Raw genomic sequence first — 19,683 nt, 5'->3', positions numbered from 1 at the left:
TCCTACTTTATATCAGAGCATCATTGGCGAGCTTCAATACCTCACTATCACTAGAACTGGCATTGTCTTTGTTGTTAATGAGGTCTGTTAGTTCATGCATCAACCCATGGTTACACATTAGTCTGTCATCAAACGTATCCTGTGCTATCTCGAGAATACCATCCATCATGGGTTATTTTTTGCACGATCATCTTTCCTACAACTCATCACCTTCTTTGATGTTGATTGGGCTGCTTGCCTTGATGACTGGAAGTCTATCAGTGGCTTTGTTATTTTTCTAGGCTCTAACTTAGTTTTTTGGTCTTCTCTCAAACAACGAACAATTTTTTGATTCAGCATTGAAGCTGAATATGTACAAATCCCTTGCATGTGCCGCATCTAACCTTCTTTGGCTCAAGTCACTTCTAACATAGCTTGGCTTCGTTCATCCTGCACCACCCACTCTTTGGTGCAATAATATTGGTGCCTTATATCTAGCTGCCAACCTGGTGTTTCATGCTAGAACCAAACATGTGGAAATCGATTTCTATTTTGTTCAAGATCATGTGAAAAAAGTTTATCTTCAAGTTTAGGTTATCACCTCCTCTGACCAGTTGGTCGACGATCTCACCAAGCCTCTTCCGTATACTCGGTTTGCTTTCATTCGAGACAAGTTTAACGTGGTGGACCCCATGTTGAGCTCGCAGGGGCATGATAAAGATAAAAATAAAGTAGTTAAAACCAACAAGGTAATTGAGAAGAAATCCTTCTCAATAGGTAACTCCAGCGTAAAACGTAAAAGGAAGTTGGACTCCTTTCATGATAGTTGATCTCATCATTTGGATAAGCCAAAGGAGTTAACGTGAGATCAGGAAACAATTATTATTTTGATAATTATTGTTATGTATGTAAATTATCGATTTTATAATTATTGCCATTATTGTTTTGATAGTTGTTATCATGTTTATCAAAAACATGTAATCATCTGAAAAGTTTCCAGAACTATTGTAACCAATTATTTTATATAATAGAATACTTGATCCTCTCAATGGACAAGAGAGTGATTATTGAGTTTTGTTTATTGAGTTTATAGTGTTTTCAAAGCCCTGAATCTTGCTAGATGGATTGGATCGCATGACTCTCAGAATGAGCTCCTGCTTGATCCTTAACATCCCCCTTCAGGCTCATTGATCGGTTACGAACATTGATCTTGTCACAAATCATCAAGAAATGAGTTGAGCCAAGATTTTTAGTTATAACATAAGCAAGTTAATCAATGGTGACTATATATCAAACAAGTAGAGCTCCTTTAGACACATGATCCCGAATGAAGTGAAAGTCAATTTCAATATGTTTGCTATAATTATGAAAAACTGGATTTGCAAACATATATGCTAGCACCAATGTTGTCACGCCATAGGATGGGCTGACACGAAAGAAAAACTTGGTGTTCTTTTAACAAATATCTAATCTATAGGACTTCAGTCGCAATATTAGCTAAAGACTGATATTCAGCCTCCGTGTTGGAGCTAGTAATGATATTTTGTTTTTGTGGTGACCATGAAATTAAAGTAGATCCAAGGAACATGGTGTAGTCCCTTGCTGGCTTCCTATCATCAACATTGTCGGCCCAATTTGCATTGGAGAAGCATTCAACTGAATAGTGGATGACCGTGAAATACTTAAACAATAGGAGATAAAACCTTTAAAATAATGAAGAACATGTTTGGCTGCACTCCAATGACATGTAGTCTGTTGGTGCATAAATTGATAGAGTTTGTTGACAACAAAGGTCAAGTCTGGTCTAGTTAAGGTGAAGTACTAAAGAGCACCAACAAGTTGTCAATACAGAGTTGGATTAGATAGTGGATCTCCATCGAAAATGAAAAAATTAATGGATAAAAGTATAGGAGTCTTAATAGGCTTGCCCCCATTAATTCCAAAACATTGAAAAAGATCACCAATATACCACTCTTGAGATGAAGAAGTTCACCAATATATCACTCTTGAGATCAAACCAAACCATTTGAGGATAAGACAACCTCAATGCCCAAGAAATAATGAGGAGGGCCCAGGTCCTTTAATAAAAACTCCTAGCTTAAGGTGTAGATAAGCTGACAAATATATGAAGGAGAAGTCACCACACTATTATTTACATAGACCATGAGGTACAAAGTGGGATCACAATGTTGTTTAATAAATAATGATGTATATGCTAGAGAACTATGAAAACCAAGGCCTAGAAGAAGCACACTAAGTCAATGGTACCAAGCTCGCGGGCCTGTTTAAGGCCACACAAAGCCTTATGAAACTTACAAACATGATTGGGAAAGCAGGGGTCTTCAAATTTTAGAGGTTGGGTCATAAACACTTCCTCAAATAAATAACCATTTAAAAAAGCATTGCAAACATCCAAATGACAAATATCCCAACCATGATGAATGACAACTGTGAGAATAGTATGAACTGTGGTGGGTTTGACAATGAGACTAAAAGTTTCGAAGTAATCAACACCGACTTCCTGAATATACCCCTTAAAATCTAGCTGAGCCTTATAGTGCTCAAAGCTATCATCAACCTACACCATTTAATTTTAAACACCCATTTACACCCAACTATGTGTTTAGTAGAGGTTGACTAAACAAGAGATTGTGTGCCATTTTATAACAAAGTATGAAATTCATTTGACATAGCTTGTCTCTATCTTCTATCTTTTTGAGCTTGTCTAAAGAAGTGGGTTCAATATCTTTAGCTAGTTTGTCAACAAGGCAAGAAGTAGAAGATATTTGGTGGTGAAGAAGGTTTTAGGTTTGAGATTACCTGTTTGAGATCGGGTAATCATGTAATGAGACTTAGTGGGTTGGGAAGGCTTATGGGTAATGGGAGATGGAGAGGACATCTTAGGTGAAGTTGGCTCCTATAGGTTGGACACCAAAGAGGTGGCATTATCATAGGGTGGTGAGGTGAGGGTAAAGGAGACAACGACATAGAGGGTGTACAGAGGCAACATTGATCGGTGAAGGCAATGATACTGGAAAGGATATTATAGGAGGTGTGGGCAAGATACCAGATGGTAGTGCTTATATTCAGTTGAACCATTTTGCTCATGTGTGTGTGGAAAGATACTCTCTGATCTATGCTGCATAACTTTAAAAATATAAAAACTGTTTTATATTCTCCACCCCAGTCGCTTTGAAAAAGCTTTAATTTTTTGTCCCAACTTATTTCATCAATCAACTTGAAATTTTGGAAAACATGACTTCAGATTTTTTAGCAATCACATATATCCATGTGAACTTAGAAAAGACATCTATGAAAAGAACATAATATTGATACCCATCAACTGATGGGACAAGAGTTGGTCCCCAATCGTTTGAAAATATTAAATCTAATGGCTCAACAACTCTGTGAGATTGTGTTGAATACATTCTCTTCAACGCACTCCATACATCATGAGAGTTTGACAATTCGACCACCTGACTTTGCATGGTGTCAATAAGTGAAGACAATAACAACATAGCAAGAGCTGATATTGTCGACACTGTTGAAGAAAAGCCAGATTGATTTGGGTCTCCTTGCCGGGTTCAACAGTAAGAAATTTCGGTGGCATTGGTTTGATCTGTCAACAAATCCCATTAAATCGTAACTCTTGATTAGTGGAGTGAATTGTGACTCCCACCGATGAAAGTTTAGTGGTAAGAAAATATTGTAGATTAGTAGATGCGGGTGGGATGGGAAGCATGGGATTCAAACCTGGTTAAGTAAAACCCCACACATTCTCATTGTTTTTATTGGATTGTTGTGTTGCGACTTTGTTGACATCCAATATTTTCTTGGGTTTTCGAACAAACTTTGATCATTGGTCCCTGACACATAGTCATGCCATGACTTGTTAAAAGTCTAGATTTGCTCATTCACATTCTTTGAGTTTCAAGGTGTAAACTTTTTATACTTTATTATTCACTGAAAATACAAAGTATTTCTTAAAAAAAATCTTTAGAGTCTCCCAGACATCACCAAAGGGGTATTTCAAATATCTCATTTGATAAAATGCATTTCAAAGATTATTTTCTAAGGTTTTCAGTATTTTCAAACCTTTTTTCAAGGAAATCTAATTTTTACCGAACTTTGACCCAAGAAATAAGATCGTCAACTACTTTTAACAAAAAGTAGAGGTTTCTAGCTTTTTTAACAAGCAAACAATTGATCTGATAATAGAGTGAAGAGTTATATCCAAAACAACATTTGAGGTTTCAAAATGACTTGTTTGAAAAGTAGGTCCCACTTTGAGAGCATTTTTTGGCCTTTCAAATGATTGAATTTGGTTTTGAGCCAAAAAACAATTTGTAGGGGAGGATGTTAGCTTGTAAACGATGTAAAGCATTTGCCAAATAGACTTATAAATTTCGAGATATGAGTTATTTTTCACAACCTGTCAGATCGAGACCAAACTAGTTTAGATTGTGACCTGAACTGGATCCAAACCCATTTGGATCTGCATTCATTGGGCAGACTGGAGCAGACCTAAATTTGTGACAGTCAATCTAATTGAAGCAGATCTAGAGGGTTGAACCTAGATCTATTCTGGACCCGTTTGGGTTTGCGCCAGTTGAGCAGAGTTGATCTGTGCCAATCAGCCCATCTAACACAGATAATTTTGGGTTAGGCCTGGTTTAGATCCGGGACTTGATCCAATGGCCCAGTCCTGTTTAGGTCTACGCTAGCTCAGCAGACTAGAGTAGACTCAATCTGCTTTACTCTACCCATCTAGCACAAATCATTTGGGTTTGGAGCAAGTTCTGGGCCTAACCTGAACCCAGATCCATCTAGGTTTGTGCCATATGGGGCATCTAGAACAAACTTATATCTGTGTCAAATACACCATCTGGCACAGATCACTTGGGTATGGACCCCATATTTGATCCAAAACCTGAGCTAGGTCAGGTTGATATGTGCCAGATAGCCCATCTGACGTAGATCTTGTTCTATGCCAAACTGTCCATCTGGTGCAAATCTGGGCAGGATTTTTGGGCGAAAAAATTGTAAATACCTCCCTCGTGACCCATTTTTTATGCAATCTAAGCTTGGGTGAGCTCCTCTACTTGAGTGTGTGTGTTCTAGTAGAGAATTAGGAGTGCGTAACTTCTTCATTCTTTTCCTTAATGTCGGAGAGTAGTAGTAGCCCCACCTAAGTAAATCTTTAGCCTTTCTTTTTAGGAATAGATAGCTCTCTTTAGGTTAGATTTTCTACTTGGGTAGCTCCCAAGTTAAGAAAAGGGGTAGGATGCCTAGCACTTTACAGACAAAGATAGTTTGCTTATCACTTTCCTTAGCATTTTCTTATGTGGTTCATGATAAATTTCTAAGTACTACTTTAGTATCACTTTTTCTTTACAAGTTAGAAGAGTGGTTTTTCTATGGGGAATGCCCTTCTCATATAAGAATTTCGGATAGAGAGAGGTGACTTTGTCGAATCTATGGCTCGCAGTCGAGTAGGGAGACTCTGTCGACACAACGAGTTAGGGCTAAGGCTTTATGGAGCCCGAGTAAGTATTCTCTCACATTCTTTTCCTATTTATTTTGCTGTGAATTCATTTTCCTACATGCTTGCATTAACTTGCACATAATGTTCTTGCTTTGTTTGAGCTTTGGGTGGGTCCACTCCCCTAGGCTTACTATAATTGCTCAAAGGATACTTATGAAGGTCAACTTTCTCAAGAAACTCTTTGCCTTGATAGGATTATCCCTCGCCACTTGGGGGAGGAAGAGTCTGACCTCGTACCAACAAGTACCCCACATCTCTTGGAAAAAAGTTGAGTTTAAAAGAAATATTTTTCTAAAAATCTTTTTCATAATAAAAAGTTTTTCAAACATAGGATTTTGGTCTTTCATGATCATTAGACCTGCCATATAAGAATATGGTAGAGGAAACAAACACACATAACACCACACAATGCAAGATCGATATTACGGGTCGGCCCAATATGATGCCTACGTCCCCTCTCAACTACGTTATAGTGGTGGTTCCCTTATAATATATAAAGTGATTACAATTTATAAATTTCAATGGATCTGTCCCAAACCTACTTTCCTTGGTCTTCTCTTTAGAACATTAGGATCATTAGGATTATTTCCGCCTAATCCTGCTTCATTAGACAAGTGTACAGGATTTTCACCAATTGTTGTATGATTCTGGCCAGTTACTCTTCTAGAATTATTTGCCTCTTTCTTATATATTTAGTATAATATATAAAGCGAAAGATACATATATAGAAACTATATATATATATATATAGTATACGAATTATTTAGTATAATATAAATATAAATATATAATATAATTACATTTTATGTATAAAATAACATTAAAATTTTTCACACGAGCCAAGTCAGGTTATTTTCATGTTATTTGTACATGGATGAGCGGGCTCTCGTATGAAAACAATTATCTATTTATGGATGTGCAGAGCTTGAGCTCAGCTTGGCTAAATACAAGCACAAGCCAAGTCATGAACTTAATCCACTAGAGCCACAACATGTTCTGTTAGGCTCGTTTACCAGCCCTACTTATAATTAACCAAAACCAATCAGAAATCCAGCCCAGGTTCACAATAATTATTGCCCATATTCTCTGTTTTGGATAACATGTATCCATATTTAGGGTCAAATCCAAGATAAGTGTATTTACTTTAAACATAAAAAATATTTAATTCAATCTAACTAGTTGATGAAAAAGTGTAAGGGTATTTTGGTACTTTCAACAATTTAACTCAGGTAAGTTGAGACTAAGGGTAATTTAAAATAGTTACTTATTTGACCATTGTCAGCAAATGCTAGGATATATTTGGAATTCTAGAAAAGGTCGTATTTTCTCGTGAGTTTTCCAAATTTTATTTTTCTCAGGTTTTTATCGGCAAAATCTGGGTAAAGCTAAAAAAATCAAATAATTTATTAGAAAAATAAAATAATTATAAAATGCATATTTACATAATTAAAATATCACATGAAAAAAATTTACAAAATTTTCTCCACAGGATAGGCATGTTCAATGAAGGCTACAGATCTGACCAGCCCAAACCCATTTAGCTAGTGGGGATTTGGTGTATACATTCAGTTTCGATTAGATAATAAGATTGGATCTAGTTATACCGCTTAAAATGAGAGGATTTAGTTTCAAATTCAGGTTTTTCTTGATATCCAATCCGATTCTTGTAGATGTTACAGCTTTAAACCTGGTGCATGAGGTGAGACCTGCAAAAGAATATTTTTATTTTTTATGATGAAGGAAAACCCTCACCCAAAATTGGGTCACTTAATAAGCCTGCCTCCTTGTAAGGTAAAACTTCGGGTTGAGGACACGATCACCCAGCCTTAAATGCCCCAATTGTGATAAAACAGCGGCAGCTCCCCATGCACCAGTGGGATTCGTCCTTAGGCCTTCAGCTAGGGATGTCAGTGGGGTGGGGCGGGGCGGGGGACAAGGTCTCCACCCCCGCCCCACCTCAAGATTTTATCCTCCACCTTTGCCTCCATCCCCAGCGGTGATGGATTTTATCCTCCACCCCCGCCTTCATCCCCGTTTCATGTCCTCCATCCCCGGTTCAAACGGGGATGAGGCGGGGCGGGGATATTGCGGGGAAAAGTGGTCGGGGCGGGGATGAGGCGGGGATCGTGACGGGGACGGGGCGGGGAAAAGTGCACGTCCATCCCCGCCTCCACCCCTGGACGGGGATGGATTTTAACCTTCGTCCCCGCCTCCATCCCCTTCAACCCCGGTCCAAACGGGGCAAGGCGGGGCGGGCCCCGCTTTCCCCCGGTCCACTGCCATCCCTACCTTCAGCTTGGCACAGGATCCCACAGACCACATGGGTAACCTTGTTTCGTTTTCCAGATAACTGCATGCCAGTAGCGTGGTTGTGAGAGTGCTGAGATTAAGACACCGAATCAAACCTCACTGACGCGGTGTGTTAGTAGCTTTCAGGGGTGGGCCATGTAAGGAAGAGTGGTCGTAGGGCCCCATTTGAAGCTTTCCTCGCGAGAGTTCATCGTCATAAAAAAAAAATTAAAGGAGTGGCATTTCCAAAACATGGTACCTTTGAACGTGCAGCCAAGTCATACTCCTTTTAAAAGAATTAAATAAAAAAATACAGGAAATTGTGCGTAGTTAAAAGACAGTGCATGCATTTTGAAACGTGTGATGATCAATAGCATTTAATGATTTAAATTGAAAAATTTGAAAACCAGAGATTTTGATCCGATATCTCGCATGCTTTTACAAAATATCACAATATTATTGTTTTTTTAAGTAAAAAATGATAATATCTCGATTTTTTCGCAAAATATGCGAGATTTAAGCGTTTTGAACGTATGATTACTTTTCACGTTTTTTTTATAAAATACATGCTCCTATTTTTTTTCCTTTCTTCTCGTCACCTTCTTTCATTCCCTGTAGGAGCAGATTCAGTGATCGGACTGAAGCACTTTGTAAAGTACTCGAGCCACACAAAACACAGAAAATTGCATGCGGGTAGCCATTTTCTGTGTTTGGTGTTTTACACAGAAAATCAACACCCATGTTAGCAATTTTCTGTGTCTTGTGTAGCCCGAGTACTTTGTAAAGTACTCGGCCCGATCACCTAACCACAGCTCCTATCATCACCACCACCACCGTAGTCACAAATATTGCCCACATATCAGTTGTTGCATGTTTATCACGATATTTCAAACTATTTTTCAAGGTATTACTTATTTTGAAAATATTGCATTTTGAACCTATTATTATCAACATGAAACGAACAATTTTGCTTAGTTTTTCATATCATTATATTTTCATATTTACTTTTGTATACCAATATTTTTCCAGATTTTCTCCAAAAAAACAATTTTTTTGTCATGATATTTTACTCGCCTATATACCCCCTGTAACGACTATGGTGGTCATCCATCTCTCTCTCTCTGATAGCAGCCATTGGACCCAACCGACCCGATAGGAGGTTTGGTAGACCCACTTGGATCTTCTTGTGAGGAGGAGAGATCGTGCAAGACCCGACCCGCGGTCAGATTGAGTTAAAGCCCTGTTCCGTCTTTCTTTTGGAAGAATGGTCAACACTATCTTTGACTTACTGACTTCTCTCTGATTTTGAAGAATGACGCACGACCGCATGGATTTGGTTGATGGTGGATGGGATGACGTCATCAAGACCAGAAATTACTTTTCTTTTTTATGGAAAATCCCAACCTGCAAACCTTTTGCCCTTATTGCTTCACTTTTCCAAAATTCCAAATATACCCAAAAAATTCTTGAAAACAGTCAAATAAGAACCTCATATAAACATCTATCATCTTGAAAATGTAATTTCGGTTTGGTTTCTGGTGTTGTCCCTTGAAAAAGCACCTTTTCCACCTTTTCATCCTCATAAGAAGAAAAAAAAGCACACAGTTTGAACTCTTAATGATAAGGTCACTGTTGGAATTTGGCTTGTGATTTAACCTGAGTTAAAAGTACCATAACAAACGCAACCTCCTATATTACCGATTTCAGGAATTAAACAGAGTCCCATATCTGAAATTTTGGAAACATTAGGTCAATATTTGGAATTAAAAGTAAAAAGTTAGCCTAAATGAAAATTTCTTTTTTTTTATAACATTTTTTTACGGTACTCCAACGTACGGAAAGGAAGACGTTATCATCCTCTTACCAAAATGCCTTCATCAATGACCAAAATCCTACCGTCGTGGCGAAGGAACGTTCCAGCTTCCAATAAAGCAAGAGAGAGAGAGAGAGAGAGAGTGAAGTTGGCGATGCGTGATTATCAAGCAAACCAAGGTGGTCTCGAAGGCTAGACGAAGACGACGCTGTCTCGGTTGCTTTCTGATTGTTCGGGTCTCTCTCTCTCTCTCTAACAGGGACTCTGACGAGTCCATTATGGAGTTCTTTTCTTTCTTCATGGTTGGTGTTGATTCCTGAGTGATACTATTGTGAATTTGGGGCATCTCATTTTTCGTCTTGGAAGTATTAAGTTTGCTTCAGCTGGTATTCTTTTGGACTTCATTCTTTTTTCTTTAGATAAACGATAGTGTTTTCAAGCTAGAGAAAGAGCCAACACGGTCTTCTTGATCAAATGGCTTTTGGGTTGTTTTGGAAATGCTCTTTGGGTTATGTGGACTGCGGTTTCTGGGTTTGGGTGGTGAATGAATGGTTTCTTGACGTGTCTTGCCTTATGTAGAATGTATTCTCATTGATGGTTTTGCTTTAAAATGGTGGTAGTTCCCTCTATTTCTGATCTAGATGAATCTCTTTCATTCTTGGGTCATTTAGTTCTTGTTCACGGAGGGGCCACGATTGATCCAATTTGCATTTTTTTTGGTTTAGATGAAGTGTGTCTTCTCTGACCTAAATGAAGCAAGTCTCCTATCCAATTCCAACTGTGTTCCTCAGATAACTCAGGTTTTAGGTGCTAATTGTGACGTCTTCATGGTAGTGTATAGTTTCACTTATGTTGTGTGTTTCCATTACATGGTAAGAACTGGTTGGTCTTGTGCCCACAAGGGCTCCGCCCATCTGGTAGGTGAGACTTGTGAATGTCACCAAGTTGACGGGACTCACAAGGTCGAAACCCATGGGTGGCGGCCAATGTGCGGTTGGTGATTGGGGTGTGTGGGGGGAGGGGGTGTTTCTCTTGGATTGTCAAAAAACGGAATTGGTTGGCCTTGTGAAAGTAAGTTTTTGCGGTACAGAGGCTTTGGTCTATGGTGTTAATGGTTGTCGGTTGAAATTCTCATATTAAATAGATCTTTGTTTAGTGAGGTTATTGAAGAATCTTTGGATACAGCCTGATTTAGGCTATGCATGAGGAAGGAAGAAGGAAGAAAAAAAGTGTTGTTACTTTTAGTTTGATTTCTAATTCCAATCTTCGATAAGTTCTTGTTACCTTTTAGTGATGATTTAGGTGTAGGGGTGTTTCTCTTCATGTAAATTTATCAGATGAATGATATTCTTTTCAGGCTAGTTGTTGTTTACAATGGCTTATATCCCACCACATAAAAGGAACATGAAAGGAGAGGAGAAGGAACTGCGCCCAGAATCCCTTGAACTTGATCGCCAACGGAGGCTTGGGATGAGATCTGCTGGTTCAAAGGGTCGGCAGGAACCTATTCTGCCTCTTTCAACTCTATTTGCAGAAAACTCTATCGTTAGATGTTTTCCAGTTGGATTAATCGAAAATGGTGAAATGCCTCATTCAATTCGCTTGGAACCATATTCATGTCTACAGCATGAGCTCAGAACAGGCAAAAAGTACTTTGCTTTACGCAACATTGACCAACAAGGTTTTTGATCTGAAACTGATCAATTCAGTTATGTGATGCTTTTGTTCAAGGTTTTTTCAATTTCTTAATGGATATTGAGTTGAACAGAAAAAATAATTGGGTGTTGCAGATTCTGGAACCAGCACATGTTGCTTCGATAAAGAGGCATGGTTGTACATAGCAGAGAAGATACAATCTGATGTCCTTACTGCCTTCCAGAATGTTAGGAATCTAATGGCAGATGATGAGTCTTTGGAATTAAGACCTTCGTTTCTTGTTCGTGTTGGAAAGATCCTTTTTCATGGGTAGGTTCTGTTTATTTTTTTTTAGTGTTCCCTTGCTTTGTGAACCTAGTATTCTATTGTTGGACTGAGTTAATTGGCTTGTAAATTTCCAGCAGTTAATATGAGATATGCTTGTGGGCATTTGATTGAGGAATTTAAAGATGAAGACAAAGTCCTTGAGAATATAGAAATGCATATTCTCAATTGGTCTAATTGTTTAACTAAATCCCTATATGTATGTATGTATGTATGTGTGCATGTGTATGTGCGTGTGCATGTGTGCGTGCATGTGCGTTACAACTTACAAATCAACTACATGTTGGTGCTATAAAGTCAGTATGAGGCTATGAGCTGACTTAAATACAAGATGCAGTGTCTAGAATTTTTTGAACAATGACATCCCTATCTGGGAGTGTTAATATAGTCCCAAAATAGGATGTGACTTTTTTATGATCAAGTGTGAGACCGTAGTTACTGGATTCAGTGGCTATAGGTCATTCTTTGCCAATTCTAAAGATCCTAACATAGTGTGTTAATGTCATTACTGAAAAAGATTATATGCTTACTGAACCTACTCACTTTGTGCAAGACTTCATTATATGTTTTTGTTAAGATCTGGGAATAGATTTGGATTTAATTTATCATTATGTTGACATTTATTTGAGATTTATTCTCATAGTTGTTTTGTACAGATTATTTGGTTCATCAACTTGTATAAACATTATGCTTATAGTTTAATAAAAACAAAACTCAAAATTGAAATTTTCCTGTGGATGTTGACAGAAGGCCCAACCATGTAAACCACTGTATTTTCTGCATTTATTCTCTCTTCTAGTTTTATTGATTTTATCTTCTTACTCATGGTTCTAAGTTGCTTTCTAGGAGTTATTGAAATGAAATGAAATGAAATGAGGATCTTCCAAACACGAACTTAGATCCGCACGAGAAGGTGTCTAAAAGGACACTAAAGCATAACCCTTAAAAAGGGTATAATGGGAAACAAAAGAAGAAATAAATATTCTTTATTGATATGAAAACATCAAATGATTAAGAAGCATAGGAAAAAAAATAATACAAGAGGGGATGCACCCCTTTATATACAAGTGGGAGACGAGAGCTCTTAAGGAGCTCTCCTTTGTAGCTGTTGGACTAGTCCAACGGTTATAAATGTAACCGTTGGACTAGGCCAACAGTTACATTTATTAGTTAAGTTCCAAGTGGAACTTAACTAATAATGTAAGTCTAGTTCTATTAGAACTAGACTCTCAAAAAAATAAAAAGAAAATAGCAAAAAATACAGAAAAATAAAAATAAAATTACATTAATATATATAATAATAATATGAGTATTATTATTATATATATTTTACATTTTAACAGTTATCAGCTCATAATTTTATGCATCAAAACTGTAATAACACCATGTAACAAACAAATGCTTATAAGGACAAAAGATCCAAGTAAATTTACTAAAATCATCATTGAAGGTAACATATTATCAAGACTTGGAGTAATATAAGACAGGAGCAGGTACCCAAAGGTCAGTGTGCACAAACTTAAAAGGAAAAGATATTTTATTAGAATGCTTGAGAAGGATCTTATAATTCTTAACACAAATGATAGACAGAACAAGAAAAGGAAGTTCTAGGAACCTTATCCTTTAAGGAGACAAGATTCTTATTACATAACTAATCAATCAGTGACCAAGTCTCATATGCACAACTCATCTTTATTTTTACTCTCTAATTATGAAACAAGTATTAGTGAAGCTGAAACCAAACAGTTCTTTGACGAGAATTGAGAGGATGTGGAATTGACTTCATCTATGATGTAGAGTTTTTTGTATCTTCTTTTGTTAGCAAATATCTGCCTTGTGTGGAGATCCTTTATAGAAACAAAAGATGGGAAAAAGGAGATGGGGAGATTTCAATTGATAATATGACTGATACAAAAATAAAATTCTTTTGGATGCTTGGGATAAGAAAGGTATTACACAAGAACATTGTTCTAGATTTTGAAGAAACAATGGCTGTTCTTGTATGAGTGATATGATGGTGCTTTCCATTGCCAATAACAGCTTTATCCAGATCATGATATGACATAGCATTAAGAAGCGTACTCAGATCATCAGTGACATGATGCATTGTACCAGTCAATGTACCATGGGCCAGATGCTTGACTACCGATTCTTGGCTGCATGTTGAAGGTGATTTTTTGCTCTCCATTGTGTTCCTACACCACCATGTAGAATATTTATCCGACTGAATGATATGCTCAAGATTTGAATATCTTGTCAACTAGCTTGTGAAAGTGCATACATTACATAGGCTATTCATGGAGTTGAAAAAATGGAAAATGCTAACTGGGACGATTGGAGAGATTCAACATTAGGACATAATGACACTTGAAAGGGAGCTGCTACAAGTGCTTCCCACATAACAGACATATGGGGGAGTGTGCCAATACCAAGTTGAGGGCTTCAAGATGTGGGAAGTATACCATATCTACATCCTTATTGCTTGCCTTTGCCTGTTTCATTGCATTGTGCTAGTCATGATGAGAACTTTATAGTTAGGAGGTGTTGCAAGCAAGTAAACTGCTGACGAGACACGAGACAGAAGGCTGCTACTGGAGGAACGGGTGGTGAGTTCGTTTTCTCGTGTACCTTTTTTTTTCTTCCTCAGAGAAATACAACAACCTTGTCATCCACTACTTGTTGTGAATATGGGGGGGACGTTAATGGTAGCTAAAAAATGATTGGATCCCAGCCTCAATATCCCAGGCCGGTAAGGATGAAAAGTGCCAATTGTTTCAAGGGGATGGGGCTTCCCATCCTTCTTGGATCCAGAGGCGATATTGAACATGGCCTCATGTTCGAGCAGTGTTATCAAAAACGCGCCTTGAGGCGCAAAAGGCGACGCCTTGAGGCGCGGCCCTCTATGCCTCAAGGAGCAAGCTTGAGGGACATTTTTTTTTAAAGATTTTTGAGACATAATCAACAAGATTTTTGTAGGTTAATCTCATATATTTTCCAGTTATTTCAGTTATGTAATCAATTTCTTAGTATATTACTATATTTTAACTTTTGTTGGTTAATCTCCTATATTTTTCAGTTATTTCAGTTATTTCAGTCATGTAATTAGTTTATTAATATGTTTTAACTTTTGTTTGTTAATCTCATATATTTTCCAGTTATGTAATCAGTTTTGTAGTTACTTTTATATGTTAATCTCATATTTTTTAGAATAATCTCATATATTTTAACTTTTTTAGGTTAATCTCATATATTTTTCAGTTATTTCAGTTATGTAATCAGTTAGTATATTTTAACTTTTGTTGGTTAATCTTATATATTTTTCAGTTATGTAATCAGTTTTTAGTTACTTTTGTATGTTAATCTCATATTTTTTAGAATAATCTCATATATTTTAACTTTGTAAGTTATTCTCATATATTTTCCAGTTATGTAATCAGTTTTTTAGTTACTTTTATATGTTAATCTCATATTTTTTAGAATAATCTCATATATTTTTAACTTTTGTTGGTTAATCTCATATATTTTCAGTTATGTAATCGGTTTTTTAGTATATTTTATCTTTTGTTGGTTAATCTCATATATTTTCCAGTTATGTAATCATTTTTTTAGTTACTTTTATATGTTAATCTCATATTTTTTAGAATAATTTCATATATTTTAACTTTTGTAGGTTAATCTCATATATTTTTCCAGTTATTTCAGTTATGTAATCAGTTTCTTAGTATATTTTAACTTTTGTTGGTTAATCTCATATAATTTTCAGTTATGTAATCAGTTTTTAGTTACTTTTATATGTTAATCTCATATTTTTTAGTACTTATTTGAGATTTTCTATTTGTTATTGGTTGTTATTTCATCAATAAAGCATTTCTTTATTTATTTGTATTTTTAGATATTTTTTTATAATTTTTTTAAAGTTTTCAATTTTTTTTAAGGCTTACGCTTTACGCCTCGAGGCTTACTCCTTGCCTCAGTTTTTGGTGGAGTGCCTCGCTACGCCTCAATGCTTTTCACAACATTGTGTTCGAGTAACATGCTCCTAAGTTCATCAAAGGTAGGACATGGCATGCCTTGCATATATATATATATAAATATATATATATATATATATATTGATTAACGTGTCATTACTCGGACATAAGGATACAAATGTTCTTCATGCACATGTCCTCATTTATTATAAGTGCCCCTATAACTAAGCCAAAAGATCGATAGTGACGTCAAAACTATCGTTTATCAAATCTGGTTTTAAAGACAATAGTATAATGAGACATCACAAGACCACCAAGGGCAAGATACATAAGCTGTTAAAATGTATCATTCAACTTATGTAATCTTATATATATTTTATATATATAAAGGATAATACATATTCATATATGGTATATATGCATATGTATTATCCTAATTATATATATAAAATATATATTTTTCTATTTATAGGCATAGGGGTAGTTTGGTCATTTCACAGTTTTACGCATATTCCATTTGGAATATGTTTGTAATTTTTACTTTTATTTTTCTCTTTTTTAGTGGTTTGCGCCACCTAGGGAGGCTCCCCAAAGAGTCGTTGGGGGCTCCCAACGACTCCTTTGGGAGCCCCCTAAGTGGCTCCTTGCTTGTATTATAATTAGGGGCTTTCCCTTTGTAATTCTTTCAAGATTTGGAGGAGCTCTTGCTCCATTGTAAGAGGTTTTTACCCTCTTCTTCCTCTTCTTCAATAATATTCAACTTATGACTTTATGTCATATTTTTGCCCCTTGTGTGGGTTTATGTGTTAGCACATTATGTGCTTGTGTTGTTCCCGTTAATGGGTTTATGCGCACTTCATGTGCATGTGTATGGGTTCATTATTGAACCTAATGTATGCAAAGCCACTTTCTAACATGGTATCAGAGCCAGGTTACGATGGGGTTGTCTCTTGGCGCAATGGAAAGCGTGGTGCTCAAGAAATAGTGAAGTATTCGTTGTTACTCTCCTTTTTTAAAAGCTTTCGGTATGTATCTCTTTTCTTAACATATTATGCATTATGAAACTATTTTTCTTGCACATTTAGTGTTTTTTTTAGTTGAATCATTTCCTTTCACATTTCGCATGTTCGTATATTTTAAAATAACTACTTTTAAACTTGGTAAATTTGTTTATTGTTCAAATATATAATTCTTGGTTATATAGTTATCGATTTCTCATCACATATCATAGTAATTTATGTTTTGCAAAATTGTTTTTCAATTATGTGAGATTTATGAGTTTTCATAAGAATTTTGTGATTAATATTTTTAAATACGATTTCTTGCTAGATTAATGATCTTTGTTTAAAAACTCTTTAATCTCATATAAAGTCTAATTTGTTTTGAGTTCCTCTCTTGTTTATGGATTTTAGTGCATTTTTGGGGGAAAAATCTTGATATAATTCTTGTATAAGAATCTCTCACATCTAAATCCTTGTTATGAATCCTAAGTAGTTCTCGTTAATGATAACTATTTATGAGAACTCCTAAAAATGTTTCAATGATTTTGGTTTATTTAAAGGTTTTTTTTGAAAAATTGTTTGTGATAAATAGGTTGTTCGAACCATTGTAAAAGATCTTTTAAAAGAATTTCTCACACTATATAGAATGCATAGTGTATCTATTACATCTTTTTGATATAAACGATTTCATTAAATTTATTGATGCAACTTTACTTGTTGGTTTGTATTTTTCATAAGATTTCAAAACCTCTTGATTGTATCTCTAAGGATGCCTACATTGTCCATAATATGGTCTTCTTTTAAATTGCATTTATCAAGCATAAAATTGCATAATTGAAGCTTGAGAGACTCAAGCACTTGCTTCCTTTTTATGAAATACATGCATTATTGCATGTTTATTATTTATACGCTTTTTTGCGTATTGTGTTCAAGTGTTGTGAGAGTGCCTTCGTGCACTTCCTTTTAAAGTATTTATGCTTGTATGCGTATTGTCTCTTCGTAGACATTTTTACATTGTGGAGCTTTTGTGCACATTTCTTTTGGTGAAAGTGTAATGAATGTAGATATTGATTCTTTTATTGAATCATTATAAAACATTGTAAGTGCTTATAGCACTTTATACGTTTCCGCATATCTCAATCAAAGAATATTAAAACTTGTTGTAGGGGATTTAATCCCAATTCTATAAATTTTCAAGTATTTTTGAATATCTTTTCTTGGGTATTGTGTTGAAGCTCTCCTTGTGAACCATTACGGTTCTTGTGATTTCTTTGTTAAAAGCTTGATTATCCCAAGATGATTTCTTTATGTCATTATGTTCTTTGAAAAAGTTTTTTTATGGTACTTATTTTATCCATCACAAGTTATATGATGCATCAATCCTTTTATGACCCTATTTTTATATTAGAGATATTTGAGGTGAGTTATGGGCACCTTGTGTTATATCATTTTAGATTGTCCACTTGCCATATTATAGATGGTGGTTGAGGTGAGTTATGGGCACCTTGGGACTCTAGAATGATTTGGTATATGATCTCTAATTATGAGTGTGTCACTCGTTGTTATGTCATTTTAGATTATCCACTTACCATATTATAGATGGTGGTTGAGGTGAGTTATGGGCACCTTGAGACTCTAGAATGATTTGGTATATGAGTGTGTCACTAGTTTGATATTGGCCATTGATCTTATGAATGCTCTTATTTATATATAAATGTGATGGATATATGATGTTTGAAACCTTAAAATGTTTTAAGGTATATTAAAATCAAGGTTTTAGGGATTATTGCCCAACCTTTTATTGTTTATGAAAATTATGAGTGCAGTTGCACATTTGTGATTTCGTGCTTTTGTGCACAAGTGTTCCATATGTTCTTGGTGTGCGTATGTTCACACATTTATTTTCAAGAATATTGTTCTATCGGTTGTTATATCTTGTTGAAGATACTTTTACATAGTTTATTCCAAAATGTTATTTTTATGGGTATTCTTTTTGAAGAATATTGTTCTACTGATTCAAGGTTTGATTTATATATATGTTTGTCATTACAAGTTTTATTACCTCAAAAGTCTTCTCCTTTTATGCCCCTTATCTAAGTGTCATCATATGTAGACAAGAATTTTATTACACCTTCGTGTGTTGGTAGCCCTTTGTTGGTTTTTGCTCTCTTGGTCTAGTAGCTGAACACACTTGTCTTGAGTGTTATTTTATGTAGACAAGGCACGTTGATTCACACCATAGTGTGTGATTTTAGTCCATGTTGGCGTTTGTGCCCTTGTTCTAGTCGCTGAGATGTATGCCCATGGTTGGCTTATTTCACTCATTTCAAGTGTCATCTTATGTAGACAAAAGATGTATTGTGTTTTGACTCATGGTTGGCTTGTTACTCTTGTTCTAGTAGCTGAACATACTTGGTTTTGAGTGTATTTTTACGTAAACAAGAGATGCTTTTGGTCCATGTTGGCGTGTATTATCTTGTTCTTATCGTAGATGCACTCATTTCAAGTATTATTATATGTAGACAAGAGGTTCTTTTGCACACCTTTGTGTGTGTCTTTGACCTTTAATGACATTATATTTATATTCTTGATCTAGTAGCTTATACACTTGATTTATGGGTTTTGGAGGACTAATGAGGTAGTTGTTTGTAATGGATGAACTATTGTTGAAATTTGCAAAATTTCATTCATGACTTGTGTTTTAAGATATTCAAGTGAATCATATTTTTGATATGCATGTTTTAAAATCAAGTTGATTTTTTAGCATTTAATCTATACATTAAGTGCTTATGGTTTTTTGGCCACTTTTGTATGCAAAATGTGTTTTTTGTCAATTGAGTGAGATTTTCCTAAATGGGTAAGATTCTCTACTCAAATAACACTCTTCGTTTTGCCTCGTAAATGGATTTAAAACCTTGTGAACTCTTGTGTTTTTTTTGTCTAAAGTATGTTTGGAGACTTCGTTTCTCTTGTTTGACACTTCATTACATGTTTAAAGCATGTTCATTAATGATTTTATTTAAGTATTAATTTCTTTCATGATAATATATGCATATGCTCATTATGGCCTTTTAAGGCCCTCTTTCATTAAAACATATGTAACTT

General features: G+C 35.6%; 1 protein-coding gene across 2 annotated transcripts in view; it reads left to right on the top strand.

The window, feature by feature from the left end:
- The first annotated feature begins 9,748 nt into the window (after window positions 1-9,748).
- Window positions 9,749-19,683, top strand: part of LOC149843376 (uncharacterized) — a 51,030-nt gene continuing 41,095 nt past the window's right edge. Inside the window, exons 1-3 of one of the 2 annotated variants that reach the window (XM_090001806.1) lie at window positions 9,749-9,862; window positions 10,984-11,307; window positions 11,417-11,591. In XM_090001806.1, coding sequence (XP_089857932.1) covers window positions 11,001-11,307; window positions 11,417-11,591 — 482 coding nt within the window. In that variant the 5' untranslated portion in view covers window positions 9,749-9,862; window positions 10,984-11,000. The other variant, XM_090001807.1, reaches the window with a different exon arrangement.

This window comes from Nuphar pumila, chromosome 3 (genome assembly GCF_984573655.1).
Source record: "Nuphar pumila chromosome 3, dmNupPumi1.hap1.1, whole genome shotgun sequence".
NCBI classification, from domain to species: Eukaryota; Viridiplantae; Streptophyta; class Magnoliopsida; order Nymphaeales; family Nymphaeaceae; genus Nuphar; species Nuphar pumila.
The sequence above is the reverse complement of the archived record's forward strand: the minus strand, read 5'-3'. Positions and strand labels throughout refer to the sequence as shown.